The sequence below is a fragment of the Epinephelus fuscoguttatus genome, linkage group LG17 (assembly GCF_011397635.1).
Source record: "Epinephelus fuscoguttatus linkage group LG17, E.fuscoguttatus.final_Chr_v1".
NCBI lineage: Eukaryota > Metazoa > Chordata > Actinopteri > Perciformes > Serranidae > Epinephelus > Epinephelus fuscoguttatus.
The window spans coordinates 2,062,165-2,088,910 of record NC_064768.1 but is presented as its reverse complement, the minus strand read 5'-3'; the positions used below and the strand labels follow the sequence as shown (position 1 = coordinate 2,088,910).

The window sequence follows — 26,746 nt, the reverse complement described above, 5'->3', positions numbered from 1 at the left end:
CATAAAGCTATCTCTTCTCCTTCTCTGCTTTGGTCAGAGTGCTAACTCTTCTCTGACAATGTAACCATCAGAGTGCTGAGGATATCATCGCAGAACAGGCCAAGCAGCAGGAAAATGATCCATTTGCTAATCTAAGCAAAAAGGAGAAGAAGAAGAAAAAGAAACAGGTAATCATTATATATGGTGTTGTCAATCGATTATATGCAAACTCTATAATTAATTTGACATGTCAAAGTCATTAAGAGTACTGATGATATCGAGGCAGAATTAATTCGCAATGCCTTAAGCCGGGAGAGGATCTTCAGAACCCGTTTAGATGTGCTGTCATTCCCCAATGAATATCTGTTTGAACAGTATCGTTTTTCATTAGCCTTAATCATTTACCCGCCACACATATCAAATCTGACACATCACAGAAGTGCGCTCTCATTGAGCAAATGTTGTGCATCGCGCTACGTTTTTTTTGCAAAGAGTAGCTTTTTATATGACATTGGTGATGTTTTGCGGGCCTCTACTTTCTTTCTGTTGGCAGAGTAGAACTCAAATGTTACTAAGCAGGATATTAGGCAAGAGGACATAAAAGTTTAAACAGTATTTTTTTGGGGGGGGTTAAATTACAAGTGGCCTATGGTACATAATGAAATAGCCACTGAATGATAGGTTATTTAAGCTACTTTGTTTAATAAATCAAATATGAATAAAACTAAAGAAAGTTACAATCATGGCGAAGTAAAATATGCCTTACCTGTTTGAATGATGTTTTTTTATTTCATTTTAAGCTGCCTCCAAGTGCGTTTTTCCCCTGTGAGATTGCACCTATATGAAAATCGAAATATATGCTCATATTCGCTGTAGGCATTCATGAGCACCTCCAATTCCACGGGTGTAAAATAGGTTGATTGCTTTTTCTCTCTGGTTGCCATGGTGAATCGAGGTATCGGGGCTCCATGGATGATGGCTTTTTATTGTGGTTGTGCATGCGCTTAACTCAAGGTGTACCTACTCAGAGTTGATTGAACTAATTCATATCAGCTGTTCTGGAACGGGATACTCAGACCTGGAATACCCCCCCAATCATGATTGGGTTTTGGAGTATTCTGTTGGTGTTTGACCATGTGATCACCGTATCCTCCCCCCAAAAACAGTTAAGCCCTTATCCAGTTTATGAGAAACCTGAGTATGCTAACTGGAGTACTCCAAAAGAAATCCTGTTGCATGTATATACACACCTTATCCCAGTTACTGAGCGACGCCAGCTATCTGCTGAGGCGGGCCTCAGCCAAGTCATGTAACAGAAACTCAAACAATGTTAACAGCGTCTCATGGCTGGAGTGATGACGAAACTGAGTTTTGTTGAAGTTTGCTGTGATGGGGAGGACAGGGCTATCAGAGTAGGTGAGTGCTTTCATGAGTAACATCAGTTTAGTACGTCTGTGGTTGCAGAGAGAGAGAGACAGACAGTGGTCAGTGCTCAGAGCAGGCAGCTGTTGGCATTTTGAGTAGAGAAGAAATTGAGATTAAATTGTCAAGTGGTAGTAAACGTACAGTTGGTTGGTTTTTGTGAAGATCACAGCGCCTACACGAATAGACTATAGTAATTCGTAACTGGGTTACGAGTACAGGTGCATCTAAAAGAATAGTTTGAAATTTTAGTATCTTGACAACCCTAGTGTGACCTCACCTTTTTCCGAACGCATTATCCCAAGCAGCGCTTAAGGGAATTTCTTCATATTTGGCACAAATGTCCACTTGGAGTCAAGGATGAACTAATTAGAATTTGGTGGTGAAAGGTCAAGGTTGCTGTGACCTCACAAAACATGTTTTTGGCAAAACTCAAGAATTTATGTGTTACTAATTCTGATAAAATTTCACATAAATGTCTTAATAGAAAATTAAAGCTGCAAGCAGCGTTGGGAGGGACCTCGGCCCCCCGCCGTCGTCCCCCAGCTCAAGTTGCAGACCTAAGCCATGTGACCTAATGAAACTTTGACATGTGCGATGATCAAACAACACACACACACACAAACACACACAGGCCTGTGTCTGTCAGAGTGAAGCCATTGTTATGCTAATTAATGACCACGTACTTAGGTGACAGCACAGGCACTTCAAGTTCAGTTTGACTAATGACTAATGATAACAGAATCAGCAGGACGCATTTGACACCACAGCAGCAACACAACCACACACACCACACTATCCAGGCACCGCTGTGATAGAAGTTAACCTGCAAGACAGTGGAACACAAAGGCTCTGGAGAAGAGGCCGAGTTACTGATATGCAGTACGGCAGTTAGTGACAAGCAGAGAGGGAGAGAAGGGAGAGAGAGGAGAGAGCAGGGAGAAAGAGAGACAGAGAGAGAGGGGGGGGGAGAGGGAGTGGAGTGTTTGTGTGTATGTGTGAGTGTTATTGTGTCGCTAAAATTTGCAAATTATGAGCTGCAGGTTGCTCTAAGGTTACATTATTTTTTTTCTCCACGTCTCTCTCTCTCTCTCTCTCTCTCTCTCTCTCTCTCTCTGTCTCTCTCTCTCTGTCTATCTCTCTCTCCCTGTCTTTCTCATACATACACCCACAATGAATATTTGGAATGTATACTAGTGACATGCAGTACGGCAGAGTTAGTGACATGCAGAGAGGGAGAGAAGGGAGAGAGAGGGGAGAGGGGGGAGAAAGAGAGACAGAGAGAGAGAGAGAGAGAGAGAGAGAGAGAGGGGGGACAGGGAGTGGAGTGTGTGTGTGTGTGTGTGTGTGTGTGTGTGTGTGTGTGTGTGTGTGTGTGTGTGTGAGTGAGTGTAATTGTGTCGCTAAAATTTGCAAATTATGAACTGCAGGTTGCTTTAAGTTACATTATTTTTTTTCTCCATGTCTCTCTCTCTCTCTCTACATGTATATATATATATATATATAAAATATATCTCCCTGTCTTTCTCTCTCATACATACACCCACAATGAATATTTGGTATATATACTCTGACTAGGAGTTAAAAATCAAAAAAAAAAATTAATATTTTTATGGTTGTTTTTCAACAAAGACAAAAAAAGTCCTGGAGGGGAACAGTGTGTATTTTTATTGAAAAAATAGAAACTGCCCCCAAAAATGATAATGCATCAAAATTGGTGTTGTTATTTATCATTCACATATCACAGACTGTGATAAATAAAATAAAAAAAATCCATCCAACACTTATTATATAGTTAATCTTAATTCATGGTTTTTTTTTTCGATTAAAGTAACAGTGACTTCATGTAAATAAAATGGCAAATATATTGTGAAAATCCTCAAAAGGAATGAATATTTGATATGCATAATCTGAGAACAAGTTGCTTAAAAGATTTAAGCAAAAAAATGTAGAGAAATATGTTAATATTTAATATTTTTCTGTTGTTCACACCGTTCCGAAGGACAGGTGTGATTTTTATATAGGGCCCGCAGGGTTAAAAATGCAAGGTTCTTATGAAGGTGGTGTGAGCTTATACTTTGAAACTTGTAGACACAAGCCATGTGACCTAATGACACTTTGACATGTGTGATGATCAAACAACACATCCATATTCATTTGAAATCATGTGACCTAGTGAAAGCTCGAGTGATGTGTACTGGCTGCTTTGAGGATCTAAGTGCAGCAAACAGACACAAATATAAACTAAGACCTACAAATGTTGAATTAAAATCTGATTGTATACATATGTGACACTAATAATATGTGTATAATAACACTAGCAGTATGACACACACAGACAGACAGACATAGACGGCCGAGTTCTCAACATGAAGAGAGGGAGAGACGAGAGAAAGGGGACAGAGGGGAGAGAGAGAGAGAGAGATAGAGAGAGAGAGGGGGGATAGGGAGTGGAGTGTGTGTGTGTGTGTGTGTGTGTGTGTGTGTGTGTGTGTCTCTGTGTGTCTGTGTGTGTCCGTGTCTGTCTGTGTGTGCCATACTTCTCCTGTTATTACACACATATGATTATTGTCACATATGTATACCATCAGATATTAATATATACTTCCCACATGTTGTACCACAATAGCCAGAATCATAAGTCAAACTCAATTTTAAAAACTGTAAAGGGTTTTTATGAAGGTGGTGTGAGCGTATATTTTGAAAGTTATAGACATAAGCCATGTGACCTCATGAAACTTTGACATGTGTGATGATCAAATCAAACCTCTGTCGTTTTTATATTTATTTGTCTTAATAACACTGTGCACAAGGATCAGACTGTCAGTCTGTCAAAGTAGCTACAAAATGTTTATTGCACATAATGTAGCTTACAACAACATTAATAAAAGTAATAGTATGATAATTATAATTCTGGCAACTATAGTACAATATGTTGAATTAATATCTGATTGTATACATATGTGACACTAATCATATGTGTATAATAACAGCAGAAGTATGAGAAACATAGACGGCCGAGTTCTCAACATGCAGAGAGAGAGAGAGAGAGAGAGAGAGAGAGAGAGAGAGAGAGAGAGAGAGAGAGAGAGAGAGAGAGAGAGAGAGAGAGAGAGAGAAAATAGGGACTGGTGTCTGTGTCTCTGTGTGTGTGTGTGTGTGTGTGTGTGTGTGTGTGTCCGTTTCTGTCTGTGTGTGCCATATTTCTCCTGTTATTACACACATATGATTATTGTCACATATGTATACTATCAGATAATAATATATACTTCCCACATGTTGTACCACAATAGCCAGAATCATAAGTCAAACTCAATTTTAAAAACTGTAAAGGGTTATTATGAAGGTGGTGTGAGCGTATATTTTGCAATTTGTAGACATAAGCCATGTGACCTAATGAAACTTTGACAGTTTGTGATAGAAGTTAACCTGCAAGACAGTGGAGCACAAAGGCTCTGAAGAAGAGGCCGAGTTACTGACATGCAGTAACAGGACACGAGAGAGAGAGAGAGAGAGAGAGAGAGAGAGAGAGAGAGAGAGAGAGAGATTGCTGACATATTGACATATCTCACATGTTCACATACTTCTTGTTTGATGTTGTATGCATCAAAAACACAGCATTTAATTTTTCTGTCAATTACATCAAAAGAAAGGTGTTTGATGAGACTACTGTGTTGTTGAATGTAACATTTCCTCAAAGATGTATATTCTTTCCTGATGTTTGTAACACTGTTACTGACTTGTACTTGCAATGAGGTGATTTACTGCAACCCTCCAGGTCGGTCTCTTGGGTTCAGAGACATAAAATTGATAAAATACATGGAAATACTTTTAAGGTCATTTTTAAAGTAATTTAAAACCTCATGTGTGTGTGACCACACACATACACACTTCACTCTGACACACAGACTGTCAGAGTGAAGCCTTTGTTATGCTAATTAAGGACTGCATGCAGCTCAGACACAGAGCAGAATGGCTTGAAACTTTCTCAAACAAATCCTTCCAGATGCCAAACCGTGGGTCCCATCTTCAATCTGAAAACATCACCAGATAGATAAATTTGTTCTGAACGCAAACATATAAAGCTTGTATGTCTATGGCCTGAAAAATGTTAACTTAATCACAAGTTTACAGTGTGTTGGCCCTCATCTTTTCTTCCAGAGATCATCATGAGGAGTTGTGTCCTGCACCTTCTAACGCGCCATAAATCCAAACCGTTCAAGTTATGACAAAGTCCTTCACAAGTAATGTTCAGCAGGGGTAGAGCTGTAATTTGTGCAAGTTTGAAGCAGTTATGATAAACGGTGTAGGAGCAAATAATTTTTGATCGACAGAATTTGTCAAAACGCCATCTTACATTCAAAGACCGACAGCTCACTTCCTGTTGGAGTTAGGTCAGGGGTTGCAGCGCGACATTTGTAGGTCTTGATGAGACGAACGAGACAGTTTTGGTTTGGTCTTTCTAAGTGGTTCCTACCCGTCACACCGGGCATTTTAGTGTGTCTAGGTGGCACAACAAATCGTCAGGAGGTTTTGGCGCACATCACCTGAAATGCGCCATAACATCCAAACCAGTCGAGGATTGAAAAAGTTACGCACAATAATTGATAAGGACACGTTGAAGAATAATCTGTGCGAGTTTGAAGCCGATACGATAAACGGTGTAGGAGGAGATGTTTTTTAAAGGAATTTCTTTTTTTGAGGAAAAATCTTACTTTGAAAGGAAATAGCTCACTTCCTGTTGGATTTAGGTCATGGGTGCGAGTGCGTGATTTATAGGTCTTGATGAGACGAACACGGCTGTTTTGGTTTGATCTTCCTACGACGTTCCTACTGGCTGCAGCAGCCATTTTAGTGGTCTAGACTGATAGGTGGCGCTAGAGAGCCCATTTTGGCACTTTTCAGATTAATTTTTTCATTTTATAAAATTTTTCACCACTCCTGACAGGTGAGTTTTGGAGCATGTTCAGGGGGTCAAATTCCAGTTCAAAGTGGCGTATAATGAAAGAAAGAAACAATAATAATAATAATAATAATAAACCTTACAAGAACAATAGGGTCCTCGCCCTTCAGCCGAGGTCCCTAATAAACACTACAAGAACAAGAGGGTCCTCGCCCTTTCAGGCCGAGGTCCCTAATTAAAGCTGCAAGCAGCGTTGGGAGGGACCTCGGCCCCCCGCTGTCGTCCCCCAGCTCAAGTTGCAGACGTAAGCCATGTGACCTAATGAAACTTTGACATGTGCGATGATCAAACACACACACACACACACACAGGCCTGTGTCTGTCAGAGTGAAGCCATTGTTATGCTAATTAATGACCACGTACTTAGGTGACAGCACAGGCACTTCAAGTTCAGTTTGACTAATGACTAATGATAACAGAATCAGCAGGACGCATTTGACACCACAGCAGCAACACAACCACACCACACTATCCAGGCACCGCTGTGATAGAAGTTAACCTGCAAGACAGTGGAACACAAAGGCTCTGGAGAAGAGGCCGAGTTACTGATATGCAGTACGGCAGTTAGTGACGAGCAGAGAGGGAGAGAAGGGAGAGAGAGGAGAGAGGGGGGAGAAAGAGAGACAGAGAGAGAGAGAGAGGGGGGAGAGGGAGTGGAGTGTTTGTGTGTGTGTGAGTGTTATTGTGTCGCTAAAATTTGCAAATTATGAGCTGCAGGTTGCTCTAAGGTTACATTATTTTTTTTCTCCATGTCTCTCTCTCTCTGTCTCTCTCTCTCTGTCTCTCTCTCTCTGTCTATCTCTCTCTCCCTGTCTTTCTCTCTCATACATACACCCACAATGAATATTTGGTATGTATACTCTGACTAGGAGTTAAAAATAAAAAAAAAATATATATATTTTTATGGTTGTTTTTCAACAAAGACAAAAAAAAGTCCTGAAGGGGAACAGTGTCTATTTTTATTGAAAAATAGAAACTGCCCCCAAAAATGATAATGCATCAAAATTGGTGTTGTTATTTATCATTCACATATCACAGACTGTGATAAATAAAATAAAAAAAATCCATCCAACATTTATTATATAGTTAATCTTAATTCATGTTTTTTTTTCATTCAATTAACAGTGACTTCATGCAAATAAAATGGCAAATAAATTGTGAAAATCCTCAAAAGGAATGAATATTTAATATGCATAATCTGAGTACAAGTTGGTTCAAAGATTTAAGCAAAAAAATGTAGAGAAATATATTAATATTTCTTATTTTTTAGTTGTTCACACCGTCCCGAAGGGGACAGGTGTGATGTTTTATAAGGGGGCCCGCAGGGTTAAAAATACAGAGTTCTTATGAAGGTGGTGTGAGCGTATATTTTGAAAGCTGTAGACATAAGCCATGTGACCTAATGAAACTTTGACATCTGTGATGATCAAACAACACATCCATATTCATTTGAAATCATGTGACCTAGTGAAAGCTTGAGTGATGTGTACTGGCTGCTGTGATGATCTAAGTGCAGCAAACAGACACAAATATATAATAAGACTTACAAATGTTGAATTAAAATCTGATTGTATACATATGTGACACTAATCATATGTGTATAATAACAGTAGAAGTATGACACACGCAGACAGACAGATATAGACGGCCGAGTTAGCGACATGCAGAGAGGGAGAGACGGGAGAAAGAGGACAGAGGGGTGAGAGAAGGGGGGGGGGGGAGGGGGGGGCAGGGAGTGGAGTGTGTGTGTCTGTGTCTGTGTGTCTGTGTGTGTCCGTGTCTGTGTGTGTCCGTGTCTGTCTGTGTGTGCCATAATTCTCTGAGTCTGTCACCATGGCAACAGACTCTCAACATAACCTGCTAGCTGACAGGTTTTCTTCAATAAACCCTGAGTTTTTCTCTGTCTCCTCTCTCTTCATCCTGTTGCCTTATTCATTCAGTCAGTGTCAAAGCTTGTATCGAAGTGCATCCGTTAGCAGAGATTTATCGTCTGTCACAGTCTAATTCCTGCTTCCTTTTAGTTTCTTACTCAGGACTGTCTTAAGTTACTGAATTTATGCAGATCAATCATTTCTTTGAACATCACTTTTTGTCTTAACATTCAAATATTACACTGCAAGAATTCATCCTCAGCTCAGAATCAAACCTCTGTGGTTTTTATATTTATTTGTTTTAATAACACTGTGCACAAGGATCAGACTGGCAATCTGTCAGAGCAGCTCCGAAGTGTTTATTGCACATGATGTGTAGGTGTAATTGTTTACATTTTAAAAACACTATGAAGCTTTACACACATAGTATCATTGGCTAATAATCTCGATCAATAATGTCACTGGTCACACTGATGGAACATAATTCCTATGGCCTAATATTGGGGATTATTTATTAATATTTCTGAGTGAGCAATAGTGCAGCATTTCAGAGCCTTTAAATTTACTACATTTGTAGCTGATATAATGTCACTGAATGCTGTTGACTCAAGATACAAATTCAATCAATCAATCAATCAATCAATCAATCAATCAATCAATCAATCAATGTCACACATGACAAATTGCCTCACAGGGCTTTACAGCATACAACATCCCTCTGTCTTCAGGAACCAATAAAGGTGGTGTGACTTTATATTTTGAACGTTGTATACTATCAGACATTAATATATACTTCCCACATGTTGTACCACAATAGCCAGAATCATAAGTCAAACTCAATTTTAAAAACTGTAAAGGGTTCTTATGAAGGTGGTGTGAGCGTATATTTTGAAAGTTTTAGACATAAGCCATGTGACCTAATGAAACTTTGACATGTGTGATGATCAAACAACACACACAAACACACACACAGGCTTGTGTCTGTCTGAGTGAAGCCATTGTTATGTTAATTAATGACCATGTAATTAGGTGACAGCACAGGCACTTTAAGCTCAATTTGACTAATGACTAATGATAACAGAATCAGCAGGAAGCATTTGACACCACAGCAGCAGGACAACCTCACACGACACACTATCCAGGCACCGCTGTGATAGAAGTTAACCTGCAATACAGTTGAGCACAAAGGCTCTGGAGAAGAGGTTGATTTACTGACATGCAATACGGCAGAGTTAGTGACATGCAGAGAGGGAGAGAAGGGAGAGAGAGGAGAGAGGGGGGAGAAAGAGAGACAGAGAGAGAGAGGGGGGACAGGGAGTGGAGTGTTTGTGTGTGTGTGTGTGTGTGTGTGTGTAATTGTGTCGCTAAAAATTGCAAATCATGAGCTGCAAGTTGCTTTAAGGTTACATTATTATTTTTCTCCATGTCTCTCTCTCTCTCTCTCTCTCTCTCTCTCTCTCTCTCTCTGTCTCTCTCTGTCTTTCTGTCTCATACGTACACCCACAATGAATATTTGGTATGTATACTCTGACTAGGAGTTAAAAATCAAAAAAAATAAATAAATAAATAATATTTTTATGGTTGTTTTTCAACAAAGACAAAAAACGTCCTGAAGGGGAACAGTGTCTATTTTTTTGAAAAATAGAAACTGCCCCCAAAAATGATAATGCATCAAAATTGGTGTTGTTATTTATCATTCACATATCACAGACTGTGATAAATAAAATAAAAGAAGTCCATCCAACATTTATTATATAGTTAATCTCAATTCATGTTTTTTTTTTTCGTTACAGTAACAGTTACTTCATGTAAATAAAATGGCAAATACATTGTGAAAATCCTCAAAAGGAATGAATATTAGATATGCATAATCTGAGTACAACTTGGTTAAAAGATTTAAGCAAAAAAAATGTAGAGAAATATATTAATATTTAATATTTTTTAGTTGTTCACACTGTTCCGAAGGGGACAGGTGTGATTTTTTTATAAGGGGCCCGCAGGGTTAAAAATGCAAGGTTCTTATGAAGGTGGTGTGAGCTTATAATTTGAAACTTGTAGACACAAGCCATGTGACCTAATGAAACTTTGACATGTGTGATTATCAAACAACACACCCATATTCATTTAAATTCATGTGACCTAGTGAAAGCTTCAGTGATGTGTACTGGCTGCTTTGAGAATCTAAGTGCAGCAAACAGACACAAATATATACTAAGACCTACAAATGTTGAATTAAAATCTGATTGTATACATATGTGACACTAATCATATGTGTATAATAACAGGAGAAGTATGACACACACACAGACATAGACGGCCGAGTTAGCGACATGCAGAGAGGGAGAGAAGGGAGAAAGAGGACAGAGGGGGAGAGAGAGAGAGAGAGAGAGGGGGGGGGGGGGCAGGGAGTGGAGTGTGTGTGTCTGTGTGTTTGTGTGTCGGTGTGTTTGTGTGTGTCTGTGTGTTTGTGTGTGTCCATGTCTGTCTGTGTGTGCCATACTTCTATTGTTAATATACACATATAATTATTGTCACATATGTATACCATCAGATATTAATATATACTTCCCACATGTTGTACCACAATAGCCAGAATCATAAGTCAAACTCAATTTTAAAAACTGTAAAGGGTTCTTATGAAGGTGGTGTGAGCGTATATTTTGCAAGTTGTAGACATAAGCCATGTGACCTAATGAAACTTTGACATGTGCGATGATCAAACAACACAAACACACACACACAGGCTTGTGTCTGTCAGAGTGAAGCCATTGTTATGCTAATCAATGACCATGTCATTAGTTGACTTCAAGCTCAATTTGACTAATAACTAATGATAACAAAATCAGCAGGAGGCATTTCACACTACAGCAGCAACACAACCTCACATGTCACCAGCCAGGCACCGCTGTGATAGAACTTAACCTGCTGCACATTTCTTTGTTACTCAGGACTGTCTTAAGTTACTGAATTTTTACACATCAGTCATTTCTTTGAGCATCATTTTTTTGTCTTAACGTTCAAATATTACACTGCACAAATTCATCCTCAGCTCAAATCAAACCTCTGTCATTTTTATATTTATTTGTTTTAATAACACTGTGCACAAGGATCAGACTGTCAATCTGTCATAGCAGCTCCCATATGTTTATTACACATAATGTAGCTTACAACAACATTAATAAAAGTAATAATATTATAATTATAATTCTGGCAATTATAGTACAATATGTTGAATTAATATCTGATTGTATACATATGTGACACGAATCATATGTGTATAATAAAAGTAGGAGTATAACACACACACAGGCATAGACAGCCGAGTTAGCGATATGCAGAGAGGGAGAGAAGGGAGAAAGAGGACAGAGGGGGGAGAGAAAGAGAGAGATGGGGGGACAGGGAGGGAGAGAGAGAGTGTTTGCTGACATTTTGACATATCTCACATGTTTACATACTTCCTGTTTTTGGCAGAGGGAGTTACAGATTACACTCAGTATACATAATGTTGTATGCATCAAAAAGACAGCATTTAATTTTTCTGTCAATTACATCAAAAGAAAGGTGTCTGATGAGACTACTGTGTTGTTGAATGTAACATTTCCTCAAAGATGTATATTCTTTCCTGATGTTTGTAACACTGTTACTGACTTGTACTTGAAATGAGGTGATTTATTGCAACCCTCCAGGTCAGTCTCTTGGGTTCAGAGACATAAAATTGATAAAATACATGGAAATACTTTTAAGGTCATTTTTAAAGTAATTTAAAACCTCATGTGTGTGTGACCACACACATACACACTTCACTCTGACACACAGACTGTCAGAGTGAAGCCTTTGTTATGCTAATTAAGGACTGCATGCAGCTGACACACAGAGCAGAATGGCTTGAAACTTTCTCAAACAAATCCTTCCAGATCCCAAACCGTGGGTCCCATCTTCAATCTGAAAGCATCAACAGATAGATAAATTTGTTCTGAACGCAAACATATAAAGCTTGTATGTCTATGGACTGAAAAATGTCACCTTAATCACAAGTTTACAGTGTGTTGGCCCTCATCTTTTCTTCCAGAGATCATCATGAGGAGTTGTGTCCTGCAACTTCTAACGCTTCTAAAATCCAAACCGTTCAAGTTATGACAAAGTCCTTCACAAGTAATGTTCCTGTTGGAGTTAGGTCAGGGGTTGCAGCGCGACATTTGTAGGTCTTTATGAGACGAACGAGGCAGTTTTGGTTTGGTCTTTCTAAGTGGTTCCTACCCGTCGCACCGGGCATTTTAGTGTGTCTAGGTGGCACAACAAATCGTCAGGAGGTTTTGGCGCACATCACCTGAAACGCGTCATAACATCCAAACCAGTCGAGGATTGAAAAAGTTACGCACAATAATTGATAAGGACACGTTGAACAATAATCTGTGCGAGTTTGAAGCCAATATGATAAACGGTGTAGGAGGAGATGTTTTTTAAAGGAATTTCTTTATTTTAGGAAAAATCTTACTTTGAAAGGAAATAGCTCACTTCCTGTTGGATTTAGGTCAAAGGTGCGAGCGCATGATTTGTAGGTCTTGATGAGACAAACACGGCTGTTTTGGTTTGATCTTCCTACGACGTTCCTACTGGCTGCAGCGGCCATTTTAGTGGTCTAGACTGATAGGTGGCGCTAGAGAGCCCATTTTGGCACTTTTCAGATAAATTTTTTCATGTTATAAAATTTTTCACCAGTCCTGACATGCGTGCCAATTTTGGTGAGTTTTTGAGCATGTTCAGGGGGTCAAATTCCAGTTTAAAGTGGCGGCGGATGAAAGAAAGAATAATAATAAACGCACCAAAAACAATAGGGTCCTCGACCTTCAGCCGAGGTCCATAATAATAATAATAATAATAATAATAATAATAATAAACACTACAAGAACAAGAGGGTCCTCGCCCTTTCAGGCCGAGGTCCCTAATAATAATAATAATAAACACTACAAGAACAAGAGGGTCCTCGCCCTTTCAGGCCGAGGTCCCCAATAAACGCTACAAGAACAAGAGGGTCCTCGCCCTTTCAGGCCGAGGTCCTTAATAAACACTACAAGAACAAGAGGGTCCTCGCCTTTCAGCCGAGGTCCCTAAAAATAGGTCAGCTCCACTGTGATATGATAATGTTCTGCATAAAACACTTTTTTGGCCATTACTCAGCATCATATCTCAGGAACAGAAGGGGAGCTATTTAGTTAGGTACTGAACTGGTGACTCAAATCTTGAAACTGTGCTGATTGTATAGATCTTCTGTGCTGATGGGGGGGAAGATATGTGTGAAGCATCCATGTTTTAGAATATGTAGGTTCTTTGCAGCACCATCTATAGCCTATTTGAAGCATTGTCAACTGTCATGGCAACAGAACATATTCAAGATTCAAGAAGTTTATTGTCATATGCACAGTAGAAAACTCAGCGGTTACAGTGAAATTTCTTATTGCCAGTCTCCTTCCACACAAGCCAATAATAAAAATTTGAATTAAATTTATATTTAAGAAAAACAAACAAAAACAGACATGGATGTAAACTGTTACTGCAACTTGATTGGTTTGTAGAGGCATACAACGGCGACACTATAATTCTAGTTCATGTAGACAGGGAATATGATTAACGCATATCCCGAACATGATCATAACTAGAATAAGCCTCATCAGCAGCTTCTTCAGTCCATGTAAATGCACTCAGTGCTGCAATTAAATGCCATGCTCGGTCTTGTGTACCATACCACTGGACAAATACACCATCCAAAGGGTGCTTAGAACTCGTCCTGTTACTTCAATGCTATGCATCTGTGCATTGCCTGACATATCGTGAGCACATGATGTTCCCTGTAGCCAATCAGAACACGCTTCAGTGTCAGCCTCGGCTACAGCTACATTATGCGCAGCTTATGCGCGCGTGCGTGTATGTGTGTGTCTAGCCCCTTTTACACTGCCAGATTTTCTGCGAATGTTGGGCCATTTTGCCGGCAAGCTGCGAGCATTTAGACACACAGAGCCGGATTGGCGAGTTGATCCGAGGTGCCCAATTTTCTGCCTCGTACGGTAGTCATATTGGCAGAACCCTTTTAATTTAAAAAGACAGAGGCAGCCTCCCGCAACGGGGTTACACCCCGCCTTTCCGAAACCCCGCCTTTCCGAAAATAGACCTCCATTCTTCGTAATGGTGGGGTTTCCCATTTTTTCTAAAGGCCTCTCTATTCCGAATACTGGGGACAGCGCCCGCAGTTCATCAACAGGTGCCTTCAATCAGCCGCACACTCAATCACAGATCTGCTCCGACCAGCCTCCCCCTGCAACTACAGTTCCACTCGGCTAATTGTTGTCATGGATAGGCCTACATTGTTTCGTCTAGCTGGTGATATGCTGTGATAAGGCTCTAAAATTGTAGCCGTGGGTATATGCTCATTATATCACAGTTAAGAAACAATCAGATTGACTGATTTCACCTTTCCGTTTTATAAATGCGTACAACGTGTATTCCCCCCGGGGATGTGCGAGTGCGGCCGGGAGTGGGGATTTCAGCACCACAGACAGCATGCATAAAAAGACTTGACAAGCATCTCCTTTTAAATGTGTTTGCTGCTAGCGAAATTATACCTAATAAATGAAGACAGTGACATATTTTCAATAAAAAACAATGACTTGTGTTCATTTCAAGCTTTTGTAGCACAGCGAATTTCAGAATTGTGCAAGTGTGGCCGGAGAGCGGGCGGCAGTGTTTGATGCAGGAAACTTGATATGGACTTGAAAATCAGTTTCGGAGTGGGGGTGGTTCGGAACGGCGGTGTTTCGGAATGGAGGGCTGTCCCCCGCAACGGGAGGGGCTGTTGATGATGCCGCTCGTGAGAGCCACTGACGGTGGATAAACAGGAAACAGCCGATAGCAGGAATTAGCGAGCAGCTAGTAGCAAGAGGGAAACACAAACCTGACAGACACTGTAAAGATGAGCAACTGGGGAGACAAGGAATTGCACGCCCTCCTTGCCCTCGCAAATGAAGAGGCCATTAACCGTCAGATGATGGGGACGGTGAAGAACGGACCGACTTACGAGAGAATCGCCAAAGGACTGACCAGACGCGGCTTCCCTCCCCGTCACTGTTTACGTCACATGCTGAGCTACACGTTGTGTTACTTGCTCATGCCCCCCATTGCCCCGAAAAAGGCGCATTCTGTATAAACAAAAGTAGGCAGGCGGCATTTTGAAAAAATGAAAAAATCTTGTGTCTCCATGACTCCATCTTCAAGGCTTCCCACTTTGGGACTCACTGGTATAATGTCTTATGTGCATCTGGATGAACTCTGTTTACTCTGAGATAATAACCCTGATGATGTGATTAGGGTTATTTTGTGTTGTGTTCTTGGATACTCATTTCGATGTGTTGGGGTGTGTGGTTACAGATGGAGTATGAGCGTCAGGTGGCCAGTGTTCGTGCTCAGAATGCCTTGGAGGGAGATTTCTCCATTTCCCAGGCTGAGATGTCTTCCAGACAAGCCATGTTGGAGAACGCCTCTGATATCAAGGTAATATACTTAATATAATCTTCTCAATGGAATTAACTGACAGTGCCTGACATTCTGCTCTCTTGAAGTAACCCATAATGAAGAAAATATTATAATTCACGTTAAGATGCTTTTAACAATAAAACACTGTCAAAAATTGCTGCATGTTTGGAAGTAAGCAAGAAAGTAAGGTTTTATTTCTATACCACATTTTGAAACAAAGTTCCAAAGTGCTTCACAAGATAGAGATACAGAAAAATCGAACATATTTAACAAATAAGTGTCTGATGACTGTGGACGGGGGCAGCAGCATAATGTATTTTAGTTAGCTAAAAAAGGACCCCCTTAAACAATCAATATTAGTTTGAGTGTAGGCACTATTTTGAATATTGTCACTGCTTTACTTTGCTGTCAGACAGCCCTTTCTGACAGGGAACTGAAGCTGTTATATCACTCTCTTCAAAGCCACCAGACTCCAGTGATAGAAACAGTAATTTTTGTTAGAGAACATAGGAGCTGCCGGTCTATCACTGCCTTGATCATTGGATTTGTTTGTGTTATTGTGCAACTTTTGTAACCAAACTAATGTAGATTACTATGGGTTTGTGATATGGCCCTAAAATAATATCACCATTCAGGGCCGAGAGAATAGGTCGATATTCAAAATTGGGGTTGGGTTGTTTGAGATTTTGTGGGCCACTATGGTAAGTTGAGAGCAAATCACAAAATATAAAGAAAAACAAGATGACGATATCTCAGCATGAATCCAGGGTGGGCAGATATTAGATGGTGTGCAGCTAGTCCAGTAAAAGAGGTTTTTAACATTGCATAGAGCAGCTGGACTGAAAGCCCTTTTGCACAACAGCCAGTCATCCCAAAAACAAACATCCAGGGCTATCTTTCTAAAAATATGCTACACACACTCCCAAACAGAAGCACGTGGCTAATTATTATGCAGAATGACATCATTCCTACTACAGTGATAGTTTGGGAGATTAAGTTTCCACCAAAATGTCACTATTTTTTTCCCCAAATGCCTGTTTCAGAAATATTACTTTTTTTGTAGTTGTTCCAATGTGCATGTGTGTGATGTTATTGTTTGCATGTGAGGTGTTCAGGGCAGAGATCTGTTCACACTGATGTCAGATATGGGTCACTTCAAACATGAATGTGAACAGTCAGCAAAATGACCAGATTTGGGGAAATAATTGGAACTGAGCATTAAGCAGTCCCTCCAGAAAATCGCGATCTTGCGATCGCAATAATGAACACAAATTCAACGAAAGTCCGCAATTTTTCCTGGGGCTTGCAATTTTTCGTTCTTTTCCGAATATTCTGGCCGTCTGGAAGTTGACGCGCCTGCGACGTCATTTGAAACGTCATCAAACGCATCATCAAATGTGCTATGGCATTGCAGTATGGAGAAACGCTCTGTATTGACATAAGAATTTGCAATGTTTAAATACATACAATATGTGTTTAATGTATTAAAATGTTATGTTTACAGAAGATGTAGCTTACATGTTTTACAGTCACATTGTGTGGTTTGAGAGCTACAATATTCACTACATTATTGGAGTCCATGTTTTGAAACTAATTAAATAACACTAAAGAAGAGAACTATAAAAAACATTTGCAGCTATTTTTGTAATATTCAGTGTGATTATTATAGCAAGTGATTACATGACTTATTTTTTTGGAGGTAGTAATTTTAAAAAATCACATTTTTTTCTCCTTTTATCATTTAACACAATTTTTGTCATTTGCCACAATTTCCCGCAAAAAATACATAAAAATGCTGCAATTTTCATTACAATTTTTGACAAAATTGGCCACAAATTCAAGGATTTTTGCCGCAAGATCCTGGAGGGACTGATTAAGCTGTGTAATGTGAACATAGCCAAAGAAAGACAGTGTAGAGAGTGACATGTAATGCAGAAACACAATGTGCTCTCCATTAGTAACAATCTGTTTTTCATGCCCTTTAGCTGGAGAGGTTCAGCATATCTGCTCACGGCAAGGAGCTTTTCGTCAACGCCGACCTTTTGATTGTGGCAGGAAGAAGATATGGTTTGGTTGGACCAAATGGGTAAATAGCTACTTTTTCCTCCTTAATTGTTGGCTATGAATACAGGCACAGAGACTTCTACTCCACATGGGTTTGAATATCTAACCATCATAACAGGGTTAGAATTAGTTTGTAGGATCACACTTTGATCACGATGAACCTAGTGAAGATGCTTTCTGACTCTGAGGGCTCATTTATGCTCAATTTTAGATAAGGATAGGGAGACGGACAGAGCCTTCTGTCCATGCTCTGCATTCATTTTGTCAGTAATTGTTCACATTTTCTGAAAGCTTGGGGTACAGACATAACGGAGCAGTACCACCAGAGATCATGGAGGCAGTGTAGCAGAGTTCAACCAAGATCTGACTGTAAGAGACACCAAAGAAATTAAAATAATGGTGTAATGGAATGAATTGGTAACATAGTGAAAAGAATTCTCTGTTCACGTCGGGATATATATAATGGCCTCACAGACATCTGCGGTCTACAAGGCTGCCTCCAATTAAAGAGACATTATTACGACCTTCTCCACCATCACCCCGTTTGTTGTGTAAAACTTTTGACTCTAGTGCCATCTATTGGTTGTATCTATGCCAACATAAAGGACACAGGGAAGTGTGAGGGCAGTGATGTTTACAGTATTTGAAACGGACGTATCTATTTTTGTACATAAAGGGAGTATAAATGAGCCTTGAAGGGTAACTTTGGTATTTTTCGACCTGGGCTTTATTGTCTCGTGTTTTTGTGTCCAAGTGACTAATGGTAACAACAGTTTTTATAACTGGTCCAGTATGGAGAAGACCACTGCAGCTGGCATTAACTAAACACGCTGCAGTGTAACTACTTGGGACAACTGTGCACAGTCAATTTGCATCAAGTACAATTTACAATTTACCTGTTTTTGCCACTGACAGACTCCGTCTGACAACATACAGTTGTTGGGATCAACATATTAGGCCTCACCAAGGGGCACCAAATACAGTCCTGCTCACCATTGTTGCCACCCATGAAGCTAAGTACGTAATGTGGAATATCTCCTGAAGAAAATTAATCAAGTGAAACAACTTTTTTCTATAGAGAACTCATGTTGATTCAAAAGAGCAAATGATAAACAACAATTTAAAACAATAAATAAAGGGATGAAAAAACAGAAAAACTTAAAGCTTGCTGTGACACTGGTATTGGCACCCTTTGCTGTAAATCAGTATGGAAACACATTATGACTCACCTGTGGTAAATCACAAATGAGAATCACCTGTGATAAATTGTCTGTGCCCATGTGACATGAATCAGCCAGTGAATGTGTGTTTTAAAAAGCCACCTGTTATTCCCTGTTCCTTTGTCACAATGGTGAAGACAAAGGAGCTGTCTGAGGACATCAGAAGTGCTATTATTAGCAAACACAAGACCTCCAAAGGGTATAAGGCCATCTCCAAAGACCTTGGTATCCCTGTTTCAACAGTGCGTAATGTTATTAAAAAGTTTGCCAAGCATGGAACTGTCAAGAGCCTCCCTGGACGTGGGGGGAAGAGAAAAATTGATGAGAGAAGTCTTCGAAAGTTGGTGCAAATGGTGGAAAAAACACCACGTCAAACATCCAAAGACCTGAAGGCCAACCTGGAACAGTCTGTGGACAGATGAAACAAAAATAGTGGTTTTTGGCAATGCACACCAACAGTTTGTTTACAGACAGCGCAATGAAGCCTATAAGGAAAAGAACACCCTACCAACAGTTAAGCATGGTGGAGGATCCATAATGCTATGGGGCTGCTTTGCTGTATCTGGTACTGGAGGCCTTGACCGTATCACAGGAATCATGAAATCAGAAAATTACCAAGAGATTTTAGAGCGAAATGTCCTACCCAGTGTAAGAAAACTTGGTTTGAGTCGAAAATCATGGGTCCTCCAGCAAGACCCAAAGCACACATCCAAAAGCACGCAGGAATAAAAAAAAAAAAGTCCAAAAAATGGACTGTTTTAAAATGGCCAGCAATGAGTCCTGATCTCAATCCGATTGAAAATCTTTGGGGTGAGCTGAAATCTGCCATTGGGGAAAAGAACCCTGCAAACATTCAAGAGCTTGAACAAATTGCAAAGGAGGAGTGGGAGAAAATACCAGTTGAGAAGTGCAAGAAGCTTATAGATGGCTACAAGAAACGTTTGGAGGCTGTCATCACTGCCAAAGGGTGTGCAACCAAATATTAAAGAGGGGTGCCGTTATTGCAGCACATGCTGTTTTTTCTGTTTCTCCTTTTAAATTACAATATGTAAGTTGAAAAAACAATTTTCTTTGTTAAATTACTTTGGACCTCCAATTAAAAGATCCTGATGATATAAATTTGGTACATTTCCATTTCTTTCTGAAGATATTGTAAAGGTTATGCAAAAAATGAAGGGGTGCCAATAATGGTGAGCAGGACTGTATGTTGGGATCCACATATTTTGGGAACATAATTTTAGGTCTCACACGGCAGCACCAAATATGTTGGGATCAATATACAGTACAGGCCAAAAGTTTGGACACACCTTCTCATTCAATGCGTTTTCTTTATTTTCATGACTATTTACATTGTAGATTCTCACTGAAGGCATCAAAACTATGAATGAACACATGTGGAGTTATGTACTTAACAAAAAAAGGTGAAATAACTGAAAACATGTTTTATACTCTAGTTTCTTCAAAATAGCCACCCTTTGCTCTGATAACTGCTTTGCACACTCTTGGCATTCTCTCGATGAGCTTCAAGAGGTAGTCACCTGAAATGGTTTCCACTTCACAGGTGTGCCTTATCAGGGTTAATTAGTGGAATTTCTTGCTTTATCAATGGGGTTGGGACCATCAGTTGTGTTGTGCAGAAGTCAGGTTAATACACAGCCGACAGCCCTATTGGACAACTGTTAAAATTCATATTATGGCAAGAACCAATCAGCTAACTAAAGAAAAATGAGTGGCCATCATTACTTTAAGAAATGAAGGTCAGTCAGTCCGGAAAATTGCAAAAACTTTAAATGTGTCCCAAGTGGAGTCGCAAAAACCATCAAAGCGCTACAACGAAACTGGCACACATGAGGACCCATCTCTAGAACAACTGTTAAGAGGTGACTGCGCGAATCAGGCCTTCATGGTCAAATAGCTGCTAGGAAACCACTGCTAAGGAGAGGCAACAAGCAGAAGAGATTTGTTTGGGCCAAGAAACACAAGGAATGGACATTAGACCAGTGGAAATCTGTGCTTTGGTCTGATGAGTCCAAATTTGAGATCTTTGGTTCCAACCGCTGTGTCTTTGTGAGACGCAGAAAAGGTGAAAGGATGGATTCCACATGCCTGGTTCCCACTGTGAAGCATGGAGGAGGAGGTGTGATGGTGTGGGGGTGTTTTGCTGGTGACACTGTTGGGGATTTATTCAAAATTGAAGGCACACTGAACCAGCATGGCTACCACAGCATCCTGCAGCGACATGCCATCCCATCCGGTTTGTGTTTAGTTGGACGATCATTTATTTTTCAACAGGACAATGACCCCAAACACACCTCCAGGCTGTGTAAGGGCTATTTGACCAAGAAGGAGAGTGATGGAGTGCTGCGGCAGATGACCTGGCCTCCACAGTCACCGGACCTGAACCCAATCGAGATGGTTTGGGGTGAGCTGGACCGCAGAGTGAAGGCAAAGGGGCCAACAAGTGCTGAACACCTCTGGGAACTCCTTCAAGACTGTTGGAAAACCATTTCAGGTGACTGCCTCTTGAAGCTCATCGAGAGAATGCCAAGAGTGTGCAAAGCAGTAATCAGAGCAAAGGGTGGCTATTTTGAAGAAACTAGAATATAAAACATGTTTTCAGTTATTTCAGCTTTTTTTGTTAAGTACATAACTCCACATGTGTTCATTCATAGTTTTGATGCCTTCAGTGAGAATCTACAATGTAAATAGTCATGAAAATAAAGAAAACGCATTGAATGAGAAGGTGTGTCCAAACTTGTGGCCTGTACTGTATATAGCTAAAAGCTCTGCTGTTTTTCTACCCGGAAGTATTTGTAAACAACAAGGCGATTCCCTCTATAGTCCGGCCGGACGGATGAGTCCTGGGGCCTGTATCACGAAGCGAAATCAACCTTTCCTGGGTTACCCAGACCTATCCTGGGTTGACTAACCTTAACAATGGCAATCAGGATAATCGGTATCACGATGCTGGATGTCAACTCGGTAACTCAACCCAGGGTTGCTTTATCAAGAGCCATGAACGCGCACACAGCGGACCAATCACAATCATGAGAGAAGTGCAGCGTCACTGAGCGTCCTCACAGAGCGTCCTCACAGAGCGCTGTATTTGAGGACAAAAGTATTTCTCGTGAGGATCAGAGATTAATTCTACAAAAATATGAGGAGGAGAAAAGCAACATTAGAGAAAATGCCAACACCGTGGCAGCTGCAGGAGGAGGAAACATGCGTGGCAATGCATAACGGGATAAATAATGTTTAGTTTTAGTTTAGATTAGTTTATTTGCACATAATGTTAAAAACAGACAGTATAACATTTACAAGATTAGAAAAAGAAAAGTGCCACAGAGGTTAGAAGCCACTAAAAGCTTTTCAAAGAAATTCCCCTGTCAAAACATCAATGAAATCACATAATAGAGAAGGAAAAAAAAGCGGGTCAGGAAAGAAGAAATAGAGGAGGAGAGAGGGAAAAATCAAGACAAAACAAGGTAGCAAATAAAATTATGTGTAGGTTAAATTACTCATCACTGGTTCAAGCAGCTACAGTACCTGTACATCTGATGCTGATCACACCCTTGAATCCCATGAAATCAATGTTGCGCAGATGAATTGCGTGTATTACAATTATCGTCTAACATCATTGCATCTGATAAATTGGTCTTCTTTGTCATAACGTTATATATGCTACAATAAAGCTTAAAGCTGACGCCACAATTAAATCATATCAACACCAAATTGATAGTCTGAATAAAATCATCCTGATATTGAGCTGTGTTAGAAATTAACAGCTGCGCAAAAATATACCTAGTCTCCCTCTTTAAAACACAAAAAGGAAAATCCCTCAAACACCATTAAGTGTAGACATGATAGGCTACTTTCCACACTTCCAGCAGCAAAGCTGTCAATTAGGCCTATTATCTTTAACAGGGATCATTTCCTCCAACAAAACAAAATGTTGGCACTAATTAATGGTGCTATTAAGTGTCCGCAAATGATCAGTTTCTTTCTTATGAAGGGGTGGGATGAAATTTCGACTTCTTTCCACTCCGTTTTGAACAATCTTTTCATTGTCTGTTGTTGTTGCTTTCTTTTCTTTTTTAATGTTCAAAATAAACTTTCAAATCAAAATAAATCAAATTAATTAAACTTCCCGTCATGACTGGGCTGCATTTCTGTCAGCGGAGTCATTTTTTCTGAACAGCTGATTGGCCAGTGGGTGGTGCTTTTTATAGGATCAGATTCAACCCTGAACTTACCCTGCTCCAGAGCAGGATAGCCGTTCAGAGTAAGTTACCATGGTGATCTACCCCGATAAGAACTGAACCGCCTTCGTGAGACCAAAAACCCAGGGTTCACCCTGAAGTTACCTCTCTAAGACATTAATCCTGCTTCGTGATACAGGCCCCTGGCCTTGTAAAAGATCGTTTGTTTCATTTAGTTGGTGAGAATGTGTCGCCGCAAACGCGACAAACATCCACTAACTTTGACGTCGTTTTCTGCGAGCACGGCTGAGCCATTTTGTACTGCTACACGTGTTTCTAGTGGGACTATGTTTACAAGCACAAGAGTTCAGCGAGCCACCAAAGCATCGCCCTGCAGATTTGGTACTGGTTCTGCAACGGTTTTTTTAAACTCTGAAATTGTATCCGCCCATCTAAACACAAAATCAGGGAGAAAGTCATCAGTCTTTAGTTAAGCAAAGTGTCTAAAGACTGACTTGTGAGTCTATCCGGCCTATGAAAATAATAAAATAAATTTAGCACTATATCACACACTATGTGAAAATTTAAAACTACATTTACATCTCTTATTGTATTAGAGATATTAGTTGTCATGAAAAATGCGTGTTGTTGCAGTGTAGAGGGTATTATGAACTTTATATTTAATAAAAATAGACGTCAAATACCTCTCACTTCTTTGATGGCTGGTTTATGCGATGCATCAGGAGTGCTCAGCAGAGATATCATGGCATGCTGCAGGGGGAGGACAGCTGATGCTGTGGGGTAGGCATTAGGGCTGTGCATCTTCACTGGTCTCACGATTCGATTCAATTACGATTATCTTGTCCATGATTTGATTTGATTCCACGATGCATCACAATGCATAACTATGTGTTGCATCCTCAATTTTCTTTATTACTGCACATGGCTACTTTTTCCATTAATGAACACAAGCAGTCAGATCAATATGAACTCCCTTTTTAATTTAGAAATCCATCTGAATGTCCTGAATATGACAAACATCATAAACATGACTTTAGTCTTAACACAACAGACAACAGGTGTATTTACAAAAGTTAATACTAAAATGGCATCAATACAGTGCAGTGTACTTCATAAAAGAAAATATTTAAATGTTAACATGAATGTCTAAACATTTAATTAAGTTGTAAACCAAAATTAATAGTACAGGCCCAGCCTGGCTACTACCTATATTCTTTGTGTGAGAATGGTCATCCTCACTCAACTAAATATAAATTTGTCTTCTGCTCTAAAACAGGGCACTTCCCAAATGTACAAAAACATCACAGCCATTCCAAACACAGAGGACAACATGTAGCATTGACAACTATTTTATATATGGTTGGGTACCGAAACTCGGTACTTTTTGTACTTGGTACTGATTCACGTCGGTACTACCAAGTACCGATTCACACATTCACAATTCACAATTACAATAAAATGATGTATAACAGAGCTTTCATACAGCTTTGCACACACATTACTCTTGGATGGATTACTCACGAACGCAGGCTCGCACAGAAATGCCACGCATATCACATGAAAGCACAGGACCACACACATCATTGTGCTGTCATCCCATCACGCTATAAATACAAATCAATTGTCTACAAAATAAAAACCTGACGAATTTCTTTACAATCCATTATACAGATCTTGTTATCAGTCACTTCATATAGTGAGGAATATCGTATCTTACCACATCTTAGGCTTGCGTGTGTTTCTCCCTGCCTATCCACATTTGTAGTCCAGCTTTCAAAACAAATATTATCTTGGAGGACATCATTGCACTTGGTTGACTATTTTTCTATGATCTTAGATGTAAATATTGCATGTTTCTTTCAGATAAAACACATTTTTGACTTGTGAATGAGTCAATGGAATTTCTTGCAATAATGAAAAAATACTGGCAATCATGTCCGTCTGGCACAAACCACATGTTTTGGACAACTGTGAAGTGACAGAATGTCCCAGCATCATGGTTCTTATATTGCCAGATTCCAGAGAGTCTCCCCTCTTCATATATGGCAGAATATGTCATTTTCCAACTTGCTATGGTGAGATACATGTAAAAATGTAAGAATTTAGGCACACAGATTTGTTTTTTTTTTCATTGATATAAAAATTAATATAAAATACAGGCGCATAGAAGAACATGAAATTATAGCAAATCTGGTTAGCACAGATTGTCCTGAAAAAACCAAGATATAGCATGTGTATGTAGCCTTTATGACTGTGATATGAGCTTAAAAATAAAGGCAGTAAAAATATCCCAAAAAGGCCTAGGGCCCATAGGGTTAAAAAGTACCGAAATAAGGTACCGTTTGGCACCAGTACCGAATTCCAGATACCGGTACCGGTACTGTATCGGTTCAATTATGAACGGTACCCAACCCTAATTTTATATAGTGTAATGTACTGGTTTATAATACCAAAATGTTAACAGAAATTTCTACCATTAAATTGTAAACTGAAATTAACAGTATAGACCTAGCCTACCTATTGTGTGAAAACAGTCTGTCCTCAAAAACAAAACATTCTGCAGTGCTGTAAACTACAAAAAGGTTTTGAAATGGCAGCACTGGGCACAGGGCAGCTCCTAAATGTGACTCACTGCTCAGCATTTAGGAATTTGTAGGTTCTTCTGTAAGAACACTAGTTGATCCACATGCTCTGGTTTGAGAGTGCTTCTTTTTGCAGTGACCACATCTCTTGAAGTGGAGAAAACTCGCTTTGCAGACACACTTGTGCCTGGGATACACAAGTATCACTTTGACAGCTGGGAGAGGAGGGGAAAAGTGATCTCATGGACATGCCACCAGTTCAGAGGTTCCTCAGTGAGAGGGAGAGATGGGGCTTTACAGTATCTCCCCATTTCCTCCTCAGCCCTCCTCTTGGGTTCTGCTGTACCTTCAGTGTCAGTGAACGACTGTCCCAGCAAATTCTCGAGCGGCAGTGAGGCCTTCCTTTTGGGAGCAGAGGGGCTGGGCTCCGTGGCTTCTTTTTCTTCTTGAGTTCCTGTTCCCCCAGGAGCTTCATTCAGTTCGGTCCTCCTGAATGTCCTCTCATTCTGTGTTTTAACAAAAGAATAGGAAAGAGAAAATCGCATTAAACTAGCAGTTAGCACTTTCTCAGTCAATGCAACAGCTCATAGTAGGATAACTTTTTTTCTCAGTCTTTCACTCATTGCAGCTACTATTGATATTGTTATGAGCATTTTAAGTTTTACATGAGCATTTTAAGTTTTACATGAAACATGGTGAAAAATGTAGCCTCCTCAGTCACTCCTCTGTAGATCTCCAATCTCTCCTCCTCTGTTAGAAAGGGCAGTCCCTTAAAACGGGGATCCAGGGCAGAGGCTGTATGAAGGATCTTCTTCTCTGCCTCACTGTTGTACCTCTTCGGGAGATCTGTTTTGATTGCATTCTTGAGCTCGTGGATCAAGGGTGAGTCTCCGCTGGTGTC

General features: G+C 40.0%; 1 protein-coding gene across 1 annotated transcript in view; it reads left to right on the top strand.

Moving 5' to 3' along the window:
* abcf1 (ATP-binding cassette, sub-family F (GCN20), member 1) overlaps positions 1-26,746 on the top strand; it is a 63,243-nt gene that overhangs the window by 10,129 nt on the left and 26,368 nt on the right. Inside the window, exons 9-11 of the mRNA XM_049601560.1 lie at positions 72-167; positions 15,655-15,777; positions 17,745-17,845. Of these exons, the coding sequence (XP_049457517.1) occupies positions 72-167; positions 15,655-15,777; positions 17,745-17,845 (320 nt within the window). The remainder of the gene's footprint in view (positions 1-71; positions 168-15,654; positions 15,778-17,744; positions 17,846-26,746) is intronic.